This window comes from Saccopteryx bilineata, chromosome 11 (assembly GCF_036850765.1).
Source record: "Saccopteryx bilineata isolate mSacBil1 chromosome 11, mSacBil1_pri_phased_curated, whole genome shotgun sequence".
NCBI lineage: Eukaryota > Metazoa > Chordata > Mammalia > Chiroptera > Emballonuridae > Saccopteryx > Saccopteryx bilineata.
Window position 1 is genome coordinate 17,568,737 of NC_089500.1, and position 15,236 is coordinate 17,583,972.

Sequence of the window (15,236 nt, forward strand, 5' to 3'; positions counted from 1 at the left end):
GGGCAGAACATCACCTCCTGGTGGGTGTGCCGGGTGGATCCCAGTCGGGCGCATGTGGGAGTCTGTCTGACTGCCTCCCTGTTTCCAACTTCAGAAAAATACAAAAAAAAAAAAACAAATCAAGATGGTCATTGGGATTAATTGACTCATAGAGGATAAGAGGAAAATAAAGATAAAAAAAGGGGTCACCCAACAGGAATGTAAAATAGTGTTGCTACTATGGAAGACATAAAGGCAGTTCTTCGAAAATATTAAAAATAGAATTATTATTGGATTCAGTATTTTCACATCTGGGTATATTTCCAAAAGAACTGAAAGCAGGAACTCAAACAGGTATTTAGACGCCTGTGTTCATGGCATTATTATTCATAATAGCCAAAAGGTAAGAAGCCACCCAAGAGCCCATCCATAGATGAGTGGTTAAACAAGCTGTGGTATCTACACACAATGGAATATTTTTCATCTTTAAATAGAGAGTAAATGCTGACACATGCTACAACCTGAGTAAGTCTTGGGGACATTATGTTATGGTAAGTGAAATAAGCCAGTCACAAAAGGGCAATTTTGTGATTCTATTTATATGAGGTGCACAGAGTAGTCAAATTCCTAGAGACAGAAAGAACAGCGTTTCCTGGGGCTGGAGGTGGGGTGTTATGGAGTTATTGTCTAATGGGTACACAGTTTCAGTTTTGTAAGATGAAGGGTTCTAAAAGAAGGTGGTGATGATGTTTGCACAAAAGTGTGAATGCCCTTAAAGTCACTAACTGTACACTTAAAATGCTTATTTTATGTGTATTGCAAAACATTTTTTTTAAAAAGTTAGAAGACCTTGAAAATTCTTTTGTACTTGTCTAGCTGGCCATTGTGGTGATGAAGCAGACACCATTGGGACATTTGGAAGGTACAGTCAGCAAAGCGATAGATTGGAGGTGAGAGGCGTGGGAGAGCAGAGACTCAGCCATAATTCACATGTCTTTGGCTTAGACACTTGGTGCACGATCTACTGAGATGAGGACAAACGAGTGAGTTCTTAGGTCACGTTAGCTGTGAGATGCCTAACACTCATACCTGTAGAGATATAAGGAATGTAGGTGGGTATAAAGTGTGGGGATTTGGTGAAAGGCTGTCGCCAGATACATAGATGTGGTAGCCATACCACATAGAGGGTATTTAAAAATAAGTGTGTATGAATATAGATATAGCGTACATGTGTACACAAATAAAATCACATATTGCTGGACTCAATCCCTCCCCCTTCAGCCTTCCCATGCCATATTGTAGAGCGAGGTTCTTTACATAGGCTTAAAAGGTCATGTATGATCTACCCCTCCCTCCACCTCACTTAGTCCTCCGTCCTCCTCTCCTGCCACTTTCCCTTTGCTCCCCTCACCCCCATCATCTGCTCCACACTGGACACTGCTATTACTCACACGTGCCAGACATGTTCTGACCTCAGGACATTTGCATTTCTCTGCCTGGGAAGCTCTCCCCTCCTTCAAAGTTTTGTTATTTAATTTCCAGTTGCAACATTTCCTGGCTACTGTATTTAAACTTGCTATTTTTTCCCATAATCTCTAATATTCTAATCTCCTAATAATCTCCTCTCATTTTTTTCCCCTTCGGATATATTATCACTGATTCTGCTACTTAGTTGATGTGATTATTTCATTATTTTTTGTCTTCTCCTTTTTCATGAATTCTCTACAGCTAGTTCCTGGCACAAAGGACTCACAAAATATGGAAACAAAGTTTCTACTTCCCATAACGTTCAATAAAATTGTCATTATATATAACTTCCATTAAATAGAAAATGACCACAGTTTTCTACAACTCTCCCCATAAGAATTCTAAGAAAAAAACGGAATAACATAGAAAAGAAACAAGATGAAAATACAGTTATTAAGGCTGTTTTCTCCTCGTGGCCAACAAGATTTGTGTCCGCTGGCTCCTGCTAATGAAATCGACTGCAGCCTTTTGCGAATCTGGTGCGCATGGTAATGCCTAGCAGGGTCAGGCTTTGGTACTTTTGACAAATACTCACACATCTATTCTCTTTTTAGTGTGCTGCATTTATGGGTCATTTTGTTAGAGTTTTGTTCCAGTCCTTAACAGCCTATATTTTTTACAGAGAATTATATAAGGCAATTGAAATACCCAAACTCTGTTTCTAGACAGGTCTTATATATACTAGCGTGTTCATTCTATTGGCAGGGTTAGTTCTCATCAATGGATGGCATATCTTCCTTAAGCTACTCACCCTATAAAGTTTAAATGCCATTTATATAATTATTGTAGTGGAAAATCACATCTATTCACCACTAAACTTGACCTTGTCTTTTTTTTTTCTTTCAACTCTGCTCGCACCGTCTCCTCTTTAATAACGTTTTAATATATTTTTAATTTTCATGCAGCCAAATTTATTCAGCGGTATGCAGTTCTATGGGTTTTGACAAACACATGGTTCAAGACAGTTTCATGAGCCTCAAAATTTTTCTCCTGCTGTCCCTTTGCTGTCATTTCTCCCCCCGAACCCTGAATAGTAATTCAAAATGTTTAAAATATCAATCTGCACATAAATACATATACACTTCTGAGTAATTTTATTGATTTTCAGCATTAAAATTTTTTAAATCATCTGGGTTTTTGTTTTTGTGCTTAATAACAATAATGGCTAAAATTTATGGAGACCTATTACTCATAAGCACAATACTTAGCATTTCAATAAATGTTTTATCATTAAATATTTCACGTATTTTTGTTCTCAAAAATGCCTATTCTACGTGTAGTTGTTAATCTATTATTTCACAAAGAGTTTACCTTCTTAGTTATTCTACACGTTTTATACTATTTACCTCAATTTTTTTGCTTTTCAAAGTTAAGATTTATAATTTTAACTGTATTTCATCTTTCTGTTTACTTTTAATATGTTTCCTTCAATCTGAATTATTTTATATCAAGTAATCTCATTCTGTTAGTTTACTTAATTTTTCATGCTACTTTTGTCTATTATTATTTTATCCTATCACTGCTCCTGAAATTAAAAATTAATGTTAATAGAAGCTTTCTTGGGGCAGCAACCAGGGTGGGAGTGGGGGTGGAATGATGATTAGATGTGGGTCAAAGGATGTGAACTTCCAGCTATAAGATGAATATGTTCTGGAGGATTAATGTACACCACAGGGACTATACTTAACAATACTGTATTATATACTTAAAAGTTTCTAAGAGAGTAGATCTAAAATGTCCTCACCTACACATACAAAATTAATTATGTGAGGTGAGTGGTGTGTTAACTAATCTTAACATGGTAAACATCATGCTGTACACATTGTACACAATACTGCATGTCTATTATGTCTCAATAAAGTTGGAAATTTTTTTAAGAATACAAAATATAGAATAAAACCAGGAATAAAAGAAATAAAAATATGTAGAAATTCAAGGGCAGAAGGTTGGTATATAGCCAGTGCTTTAAAAAAAGAGTTTTGACAGATTTGTTTCTTTAATAGCACAACAGTGAATTCTAATTCTGGGGGGGAACAGTGTCTTCTAAATCTATATTAATTAAACTGGTAGATCTAAGGCAGGGGTGGGGGTGATGGTGTCATCTGTGTCCTTCAGTTCATGATACATAAAAAACTTACTCCTAGTGACACTAACTGCAGACTATTGGAATAAAGTTGTCTGCCCAAGGCCGGAAAGTAATTGGCATTTTCCTGAAGAGGTCATTGATTGGATTCCAGGTCCTTTAGTCTCTGAACCATTACGTACTAATCATGGTTCACTGATATGATAACTCAATAGGAAAAAAGAAGTAAAAATGTAAGATATTCCTTAGGGACAAGACTCTCAAAACCATACCCCAAGTTGAGCCTTAACAAAACAATTGAGATTCTTCCTTCCCTGGTTCTTTCTTGCTGAAGGAAACTGCAGAACCTCAACACTAGATATCAATCAGGTGAAAACAGTCCTTTTTTTGCTTCAACATTGAACGAACATGGGCTCCCTCTGTGGAGTTCTTGATTTGACAAGCACCACTGGCAAGGGCAGATATCTGTCCCAGGATGAGGTCAGCATGTCAAATAGAACACAGGCAATGGGATCTATCCATGTCTTCGATATGTGTTCTCACAATTTCAAGTTCAAGGACACCAACCTAAAATCGCCCTAGAATCTTGTATCTTTCTACCATAAAGTTCACATGCAATAATCTCTGTATTTGGGTCATTCACTTTTTTCAGAGTCTATATTTTGAATAAATATGAAAATTTTAATACGTAGTGTTCCTTCTCCAGGGGGGTTTCATCATGTTAGATTTTATCATTACTCTGAAAATAAGCTTTATGTATTTGTTCTCAAAGCCATGATCTTAGCAAATACTGTATGTTGTGCAAGTTTCAAAACACAGGAGTTTCTTGGTGGTTCACTTCTTAAACCAAATGAATTCACAATAATCTCATTCCATCCATTACGTGATTGGGCTAATAGGGCTAATTCCCTATTTCCCAGGGGCAGGATATTAGAGATTGCTCCTAGGGTCACAGTTTTTGGCACATCCCTCTTGTATTCTTAAGCCAACCTCCTCCATGTTAGGGTAGAAGTTCAATTTTAAACTATGTAATGATTGATGTGTAGCAATTTCTACTTGCTCAATTTAAAATGAGAAGAAAAAAAAAGCAACATGAAGAGAGCCCCCCCTCAGCTCAATTTCCTAGAGCAGCAATTTTCAACCTTTTCATCTCATGGTACACATAAACAAATTATTAAAATTCTATGGCACACCAAAAAATATATTTTTGCTAATCTTACTAAAAAAAGGTATAATTTTGATTTTTTTTGCACCATATAGCTATTGTTGTACTGGCTATCATATTTTTTTAATTTGACAATCTAATAGAAAAGGTCAGTGTCCCTGACTAAATAGTCAGATATTGCATGTCTTAAAAATTCTTGAAGCACACCTGTTGAAAATTGCTGGCCTAGAGGATACCCTGCTGCAATTTATCACAGGTTCTCTCATGTCTTTATGCATGATATTTACATAGGAACTTTGGGGAATTCTAATAACCTTGTCTTTTTTTAAGCTGAAGTTTTGAGGCACAAAATAAATATTTTAAACTTCCCAGCTGTTAGCTATAGCAAACACACTTTCAGGCAACCCTGAACAAACAGTGAGGTTTGTTCTTCAATTACTTTAACAAAGCATCCCAATTAAAGGGTAATCCACGAGGAAAAGGAGTATTTCTCTAAGTTACTGTTGATCGTCAACTGCTGAAGCCAAGCAGAGATGCAAGAGAACTAGAGAAACCACAGGGGACAGAATTGCTTTCAGTTTTCTAGACAAACCACTGTGTCCGTTTAGCTGACTTGCAGGGCTCTGAATTACCACCAAAGGAGTAGATCACTTCCTTGGAGTTCGCCAGTAGACTCCCAAGCAAGGGCAGGGATATTACACAACACAAGGCACCTGCAGAGGGCTGAGTCTGCAGTTCCCTTCCAATGCAGATTTCTTTGGCTACAGCAAAGGATGCCTCCCATTTCAGTTAGTTTCCAAAACCCTATCTAAATCTACAATTTAAGAAAAATCATATTGCTCTTTATGAAAACATAGATGAATCTTAAGAACTTAGCAAAAAATGCCCAGCTGGGCTCACAGGCATTCCTGAAAGATCAGTGCATAACAAGAACTAAGGGTGAGAGGGGAAGAAAAAAGAGGTGAAGGAGAAGCACTTGCAGTTGGGCTCCAGAGAAGGGAGAAGCCCAGAGTGACTGAGGTCTTCTGCCAGGAGGAATGGACAGATTGGAGGGAATTTGGAGAGATACTGAACCAAGGCAGCAGAGTATGGGGGTCACTGCCAGTGTTCCCCAGTCTGCCCACAGCTCGTATTTGGACAGAGACACAAAAATGCAAAGTGTGACCCTCCAGCCTCCCAGATCCTGCCTCCCTCCCTTTGTGGGTACTGAGAGTGGCAGCAATATACCACACAGCTGAAGAACTGAGGTGCTGTGTATCTGGTGCTGTGTGTCTGATATCCTGCTCTGTTGAGACACAGGGAGGAGTACCCGGAGGCCTGAGATTGACATTGCAAAAGCTGGAAAGCCCTGACAAGTCCCACCCATCATCATCCCTGCAGCTCCGCCTCTACCCTTGCAACAGCAGCTTTTCAGCAGAGTTCAGCCTGGAATTTTACAGAGCTAAAACTTGTAACCCAGCACAACCTCCTTGCCAAAAACAACAACAACAAAAAAATAAACAACAAAATCAACCTTTTGGAAATGTTTTTTACCTTCTAGTATTTTCTTTTTCTTTATTTTTTGTGTTGTTTTGTTTGTTTTTTATTATTTTCTTTAGCTTTTATTTTTGGTGGTTCTTCTAATTTTTAATTTATATTGTATATTATTTTATTTATTTATTTATTTTTATTTATGTATTTTTCTGAAGATGGAAACAGGGAGGCAGTCAGACAGACTCCCACATGCGCCCGACCGGGATACACCTGGCATGCCCACCAGGGGGCGATGCTCTTCCCATCTGGGGCATTGATCTGTTGCAACCAGAGCCACTCTAGTGCCTGAGGCAAAGGCCATAGAGCCATCCTCAGCGCCTGGGCCAACTTTGCCCCAGTGGAGCCTTGGCTGTGAGAGGGGAAGAGAGAGAGAGGAAGGAGATGGGGAGGGGTGGAGAAGCAGATGGGTACTTCTCCTGTGTGCCCTGGCCGGGAATCAAACCTGGGACTCCTACACGCCAGGCCGACGCTCTACAACTGAGCCAACCGGCCAGGGCCAGTATTGTATATTATTTTTAAATTTACTTTTATTTTAATTTGTTGAAATTTGCTTGATTTCTTAAGAATACCACTCTCAAATACCCGCAAGGAAATAAAGAAATAGCATGACTACCCAAGAAAGAGACACAGTTCAAAAATAAAATAAAAATTCTCCAGAAAGCAATTTTAATCACATGGAAATCTTGCAGTAAATGAAAGAGAACTAAAAATGAGTCCTGAAAATACTCAATGAGATGTGAGAAAATACCGACAGGCAACTTAATGAGCTCAGAAAACAAAACGAATATCATACCAAGGAGACTAAAACGTTAAAATGTGAGATGAAGAACTCGATATATGAATTGAAAAATGAGCTAGCAAGTTTAGCTAATAGAACAGGCCAGATAGAGGAGAGAATTAGTGACACTGAAGACAGGCAATTAAACTAGAGATGATCCAGAGGGAAGAAGAGAGAGACGCAAGAATTTAAAAAAAATAGAGAGCTCTACAAGAATTGTCTGACTTCATTAGAAGGAACAATATAAGAATAATGGATATTTCAAAAGAAGAAGAGAGGGAGAACCTATTCAAACAAATAATTGATGAAAACCTCCCAAGCCTGTGGAAAGAGTTAAGCCTCAAATCTAAGAAGCAAGCAGAATGCCTAGTAATCTCAACCCATACAGACCTTCTCCATGAAACATTGAAATAAAAATGTCAAAAATCAATGACAAAGAAAGAATCCTCAAGGAAGGTAGGAAAAAGAAGAACTTACCATATAAAGGAAAGCCCATCAAGTTATCATCAGACTTCTCAGCAGAAACTCTGTAAGCCAGAAGAGAGTAGAACCAACCATTCAAAGAACTGAAAGAGAGGAGTTACCAGCCAAGAATACTGTATCCATCAAAGTTGTCCCTCAAATATGAGTAAGAAATAAAAAGTTTTCCAGACATACAGAAGATGAATTTATCACTGGAAAACCCCCACTGCAATAAATACTTAAGGGGGTTATTCTACTGGATACAAAAAACAAAATAACATAAAACTACAAATATAAGCTCCAATGAGGTTACAATATACACAAGGATAATCTATGCCAACAAAAACCTGGTGTGGGAGAGGCTAAAGGTCTGAAATAGCAAAGGGAGATAGAATGCAGAAGCACTCATAAGACAAAGGATTCTTGTATATTGAAAACTTTTCTCTCAATAACCTAATGATAGCCATCTATGAAAAAAAAAAACTGAAATACATAGCTTAAAAAAAGTATAAATAGAGGGAAAAAGCATGGAATACCATCAAACAATAATAACTGACAAAAACACAAAGGAAAAGAACCAAAGGAGACACACAGCTACCAGAAAACAAAACATTAGAAGGCTATTAGAAAGCCTCATATGTCAATATTTACCCTGAATGTAAATGGACTGAACTCACCAATAAAGAGGCACATAGTAGCAGATTTGATCAAAAAGCAAAACCCAACCATATGCTACCTTTAGGAGACTCATCAAAGCTTCAGGGACAAAAGTAGACTCAAAGTGAAAGGTTGGAAAATGATTCTCCAAGCAAATAATACCCAAAGAAAGGCAGGTGTAGCCATACATATATCTGACAACACCGACCTCAAGACAACAAAGATAACAATTGACAAAGATGAACATTTTATAATGATAAAGGCAATAGTATTTCAAGAAGACATATCACTTAATATATATATATATATATATATATATATATATATATATATATATATATATCTCCAGCAAATCAGGGAGCACAAAAATATATGATTTCTACTAACAGATATAAAAATAGGAACAGTCAAAATGCAGTCATAGTTGGAGATCTCAACACACCATTTGCAACTTTAGATAGATCATCCAAACAGAAAGTCAGTAAAGAAATAATCGGCCTTAAATGACACACTAGACCAAATGGACGTTTTGGCTTTTACAGAACATCAGGTTATACATTCTTTTCCAGTGTGCATGGAACATTCTCAAGGATAAGCCATATGTTGGGCTATAAAACTACCTCAATAAATTCAAGAAGACTGAAATTATAGCAAGAATATTTTCTGACCATAGTGCTTTGAAATTAGACTTCAACGGCAAAAAGGAAGTAAAACCCACAAAAAGTGGAAATTAAACAATGTACTTCTAAAAAGTGACTGGGTCAAAGAAGAAATAAAAGCAGTGATCAAAAGATATTTACAGACCAATGAGAATGACAACATGACATATCAAAACTTCTGGGATACAAACCCTGGCTGGTTGGCTCAGCCAGCTTGTGGATGTCTCAGGTTTGATTCCTGGCTGGGGCACACAGAAGAAGTGATCATCTGCTTCTCCACCTCTCCCCCTCTCACTTCTCTCTCTTTCTTTCTCTAGCTCTCTCTTCTCCTCCCCTCCTACAGCCAGGGCTCCACTGGAGCAAGTTGGCCCCAGGCGCTGAGGATGGCTCCATGACTTCTACCTCAGGTGCTAAAAAAATGGCTCTGGTTGCAACAGAGCAAGGACCCCAGATGGGAAGAACATCACCCCCTAGTGGGCTTGTTTGGTGGATCCTGGGCAGGATACATGCAGGAGTCTGTCTCGGCCTCCCTTCCTCTCACTGAAAAAAATAATTTCTGGGACACTTTGAAAGTAGTAATAAGAGGGAAGTTAATATCATTACAGGCTTATATTGAGGAACAAGAGAGATCCCAAGTAAACAACCTAATATCACATCTGATAGAACTAGAAAAAGAAGAACAAAGGCAACCCATAATTCAGCAGAAGAAAGGAAATAGTAAAAATTAGAGCAAAATTAAATAAAATAGAGAACAAAGAAACTGTAGATAAAATGAATAAAACAAAATGCTGGTTCTTTGAAAAGATCAATAAAATTGACAAACTCCTGGCTAGACTCACTAAGAAAAAAAGAGTAAGGACTCATATATACAAAATTTGAAATTAAAGAGTAGAATTTATCACAGACATCATAGATATACAAAGGATCATGCTAGAATACTATGAAAGAGTATATGCCACCAAATTAAACAATCTAGAAGAAACAGATAAGCTCCTAGAACTATACAATCTAGCCTGAGTCATGAAGTGGGAAACCTAAATAGACCTATAAACAGGGAGGAAATAGAAACAACTATCAAAAACCTCCCCCCAAATAAAAGTCCCGGACCAGATGGCTAAACTAGTAAATTCTACCAAACATTCAAAGAAGATTTGATACCTATTTTTCTCAAAATCTTCCAAAAATGTGAAGAAGAAGCAATACTCCCTAACACATTTTATGAGGTCAACATAACCCTGTTACTAAAACCTGCTGGTAGGAATGTAAACTGGTAAGTCTATTTTGGAAGAGAATATGGTGGTACCTCAAAAAATTAAGAATAGAATTACCATATGACCCAGGTAATTCTGGGTATTATGGTAACTACTGGGTAACTACTTAAAAAACTTTACTGGGTAACTACTTAAAAAACTTGAAAACATTGGTATAGAAAGACACATGCAGTCCCATATTCATTGCAGTATTATTCATGGTGGACAAATATGAAAACAACCAAAGCGTTCTTCGATAGAGGATTGGACAAAGAAGATGTGGTACATATACATGTACCACAATGGAATACTACTCAGCCATAAGAAATGATGACGTATTGCCATTTATGACAATATGGATGAACATTGAGAACACTATACTAAGTAAAAAGTAAATCAGAAAAAGCTAAGAACTATATGATTTCACGCATAGGTGGGATATAAAACTGAGACTCATGGTCATAGATAAAAGTGGTTATCCAGGGGGAGGAGGGAGTAGAGTTAAGAGGAACAAATATATGGTGGTGTAAAATGATTTGACTTTGGCTGATGGGCACACAACACAATCGACAGTTCAAATGCTATAAGATGTTCACCTGAAACCTATGTACTCTTATTGATCAATGTCATCCCATTAAATGTAATCTCAAAAATACTACATTAGAGTTAATTTTAAAAGATTAATAATGCAAAGTGATATTAGGCAGGAAAAAATAGAGGTTATCATAATTAGAAAAAATGTTAAGATAATTGACTGGTAAATGAATAACATTTGGATGAATAAGAATACATTTTGTACCAAGAGTGGCAGAAATAATTTTTCTAAAGGCATTCTTTTAGAATATCTACTAAGTTATCTCAACTCGCATTCCCTGTAAACTTGGTCAATGCCCTTCCACTAAAGTTTCTAGGTCAAGTATTATTTGTTTTCATTAAGTCTTTTCAACCAGTATAGCCTTTTTCTGTTTATCCCTCAAGAGGGCTGTTCCTATTTCTTGAACATCTGTACTCTCCATGACATGGCACACTCGTGGTTCTTAATTATGATTAATAATAACTGCATCACTACTAAAATAAGAAAAAAGTAAAGAGGAATGCTGCATGCAGAAGGGGGACATATTAAGCCATGGGCATGGAAATGTTCCAACAAAGACAATTAAGCAACCTTGATTTGGACTCTACACAGGAGCATGGCAAAGAGATGCTTGGTCAAAACAGATGTGTGAATTGTATTATATTAAGACTGCATGGATATGAGAAGCATGCAACTAAATAAAAGTTCTGTGCAATCCCAGGATATTACATTTTAGTTTCACTTGTGAGTCATTCGAGTGAGGAGAAAGAGCACATAAGTCAAGTGGAGAGTCCCATCCATCCTGGGTATTTTATGGGACCTTCAATATCTCTGCCCCATTTATTTCCACTCCTTCCAGTAAGAGATATAGTCTTTTAGTTTGGGTAAATGATATGACCTCATTTCTTAGAATCCTGTGCCTCGAATCACTGTCTGTTATTGTCACAGGGTCAGTTCTAAAGCATTAGTGGAGGCTTTGTCTGATAAACCTGCACTGGACACTCACTCACCAAACTTGGTCTTGAGTTTCAGCTCCACAGTTACTTACAACATTAAAAGTTAATTTGTCAAGTAAAATAATAAAGGAAGGTATTTCAATAGCTTATTAACATCTTCTAGGCTTCAAATTACTGTTCCATAAAATGTAACATTACCTCTACAATTCTCCTAACTGGGCTGGCTGGTTCATGTTTGCCTACTTCTAATACATTTTTTTTATGTTTCTGCCAGAGTAATCTCTTTGAAATGTGTACACAATTAAGTCACTGTTTTTAAAAATCCATTAATGACTTGCTTATGATAAAGCATATTATTGGATTCTTAGGACAAAATTCTTAATTTGGTCTTGACAGATTTTGAACCTGGGTATCTTACAAACCTCATCACATGCCATCTCTGTGTGTCAGTCTTTTTTTTTCAGGCCCCCAATAGTGCCATTGACTATCTTGACTTTAAACCTGCATTTACCTTGCTCTCTCTTCTTCCTCCCTCAATTTCTAATTTATGCTTTGGCATAGCTAATTCCTGCTCATCCTTCACATCTCAGTTTAAATGCATATCATATAAATGTCTGTCTATTTACCTATCTAGCTAGCTAGCTATCTGCCCTGTATTGATAGATAGGACCCTTCAACCAGGTTTGAACTATAAAATGGCAGTTTCCTATGACTTCTTCTAGAAAGTTTGTCTTTCTTTGCTATACTCTAAGATCCACAAAAAAAGAATCATGTCTTTCTTATTTATTATTATATCCTCAGAGCTAACTAAGCACAGTGCCTAAAGCTTAGTGAACTTTCTATCAGTATTCTTTGAATGAATGTGCTGTCACATAGAAGTGATCATCATTATTGATAACTTCATTGAATTAGCATTATTTAATTGTTTTTGCTATAATCATAATTATTTTGTAAAACCTAATTACTGACAATATTAAAATCACCAATGAGGGTAAATTATTTAGAAAAAAAAAAGAAGAAAAAAATCAATGAGGAGAATGAGAATAGTTTGAGGAAGAGGAAGAGAGGACAGACTTGAGAAAGAGTGATGGAAAAAGACCCAGAACAAGAATAAAAATCAGGAGGGAAGGAAGAAGAGAGGAAGGATAAAAAAGGGAAGGGATATAGAATTTTAACTTCCAGTAACTTGGATACTTTCAGGTTTAATGGTAATAAAGGAATTTCATTGTCATTTTTTTAAGCAATCCTCTGTATCATCACATGTTCATTATACATGTATTTATTCTCTTTTAATTTTTTATTGAATTTATTAGGGTGCGTTAGTTAGTACAATTATACAGGTTTCAGATGTACAATTCTATAATACATCATCTGTATACTGCATTGTGTGTTCATCACTCCAGATCACATCTCCCTCCATCACCATCTATCCCTCCTCTCCCCTCCTCCCCATCCCCCCAACCCCTTTCTATAAACAAATAAAACAACAAATGACTGTTTTACAGAAGCGTCATAAAATGGCAAAAGAAAGTATGCAAAGTAATTATATTTCATGATTATTATTAGAAATTGTAGAAGTTTAAGGTCAATTATTCAAAATTTAATAAATTTTAGAAAGATAATTTCAAAGTACCTCTGGAAAAGTAACTTATTGTTAGGACTCTAATTAATGCATAATTAATTTCTATTTCTATGACACTGTTGAAGACCCTGTGTTCATTAAGAGTTTTTGGTTTTGTTTTGCTTGGCACCTAGAGATAGAGAGAAAATAGATATTCCCAATGATTAAGTTCATTAACTTTTTTTAAGGGAGCATTTGAGGTTGAAGTAGCGGAGACAATAGAAATCAGTGTGATAATGACTGAGGAAAGGTCTTACCATCTAGATCATTCTCTGGGGTCTCCGCTGTGTACCAGTTGGAAGGGGGTCCAGTACCATTGACAGTCATGGCCGACACTTGAAAACTGTACTGACTTCCTTTCTCCAGTCCTGTGGAAGAGTTTTCCACAAAGAAAGAAAATATTAAATAACATTATTTCTAGTTAAGTTTCAAAAGTTTTAGTTAAATTTTAACAACAGTAGACATGCTTTATGCTGTTTGGGATACTGTGGTAATCATTGTTATTCTGGCCAAAAGGTCAGACATATTACAGCAAGAAATGAAATTATTTTTCATATATTCTCATTTATTTTTTCCAGTTTATAAGAATGTACTCAAATAAAAATAGCCTCAGGGCAGATGCAGAATATAAAATGTGAACAATGAAGAAATAATAAAAAATAACAAGGGTCATTTTTCCTCACAGCCCAGAAGAGGCCTGCCTATGAATCAAGAATTGTCAATCTAAAAATGTATGCTTTCATCACCCATTCAAAGTCAGTGATTTTGTTTTCTTTGGGCCAAGAAAGAAGACTCCAAAGCTGCTGCACTTAAGCAAAAAATAGGCTTTTATCCCTTGAAACCATGACAAGACATACCGTATTACCCCATGTATAAGATGCACCTTAATTTGGGGGCCAAAAATTTGAAAAAAAAATGTATTACATAAAGTTATTGAATTCAAGTTTTATTCATCATAAAATTCATACAGCTCCTCAACACTGTCAAAACTCCCATCCATTAGCTTGCCCTCATCTGTGACTGAAGACGAATCACTGTCTTCAACAATGAGTGCAAAAACAAGCATGAAAAAGTGGGAAATGCAAGTAAAAAAATCTACAACCACTATATAAGACGCACGCATTTTTAGAACCCAGATTTCTTGGGGAAAAAAGGTGCATCTTATGCATGGTACTTTGTCTGTATTGTTTCCATTGTAGCACATGACACAAGTCTATCTCTATGATAGTTTGGACAGATAATACTGTGCGCCGCAGTCTTATTTTAGCGTGCACAGAGAGAACAAGTAGATGAGAGCGGCCCGGGGGATCATTAGTATGATATGTGTAAATTTCTTATGTAAATAATTTCCCTTTAGCTGAATTGCAAAGTAGCTCATTAACACAACAAATTATTGTGAAACAAATGACACCTGTCAAAAGAACGTGATTTTTTTTTGAGATGTTGAGGACATAGTTGAAAGTGACAAGTCCTTAAAGCTCAAGGTGTTGAACAACCCTGATAAAGATAAAAATATCGTTCCTCTTTGTTTGTTTTTTAAATTAATCTAACCTGGCACAAACATTTGGTGCAAGGAAAATTTATAAAAAAAATAAACTACTGGAGAAATGATGTTTATATCATGTACAATATTAAGTATTTGTAGATTTTTGCATAAAAGGATAAATAAATTTTGGTATTAAGGGGAATTATAACATTACTAAAAGGAGATGGTGTTTTAAGTAATGGTTAGAATGAACTTCTTAAGGTTAAAAGGCAATGCCTTCAATAAAAAGTACTATTAGCGAAGACAACTTGATTAACTCACCCACACAAAGGTATCTATAACACAAAATGTTGTCCTTTTAAAGTCTTCCGATTTTATAAAATAGACTGAAGTTCCATAAAAACATGGCCTGAGAATGGTGTTGTTATTGTTTTTGTTATTATTGGTGTTTTAACTGTAGTTCCACAGAGTTCACTACAGTGCCTGACACATGAAAGGCACACACA

General features: G+C 36.3%; 1 protein-coding gene across 1 annotated transcript in view; it reads right to left on the minus strand.

The window, feature by feature from the left end:
• Nucleotides 1-15,236, minus strand: part of DCC (DCC netrin 1 receptor) — a 1,159,181-nt gene that overhangs the window by 179,335 nt on the left and 964,610 nt on the right. The window contains exon 14 of the mRNA XM_066246236.1: nt 13,502-13,612. Within this exon, the coding sequence (XP_066102333.1) occupies nt 13,502-13,612 (111 nt within the window). The remainder of the gene's footprint in view (nt 1-13,501; nt 13,613-15,236) is intronic.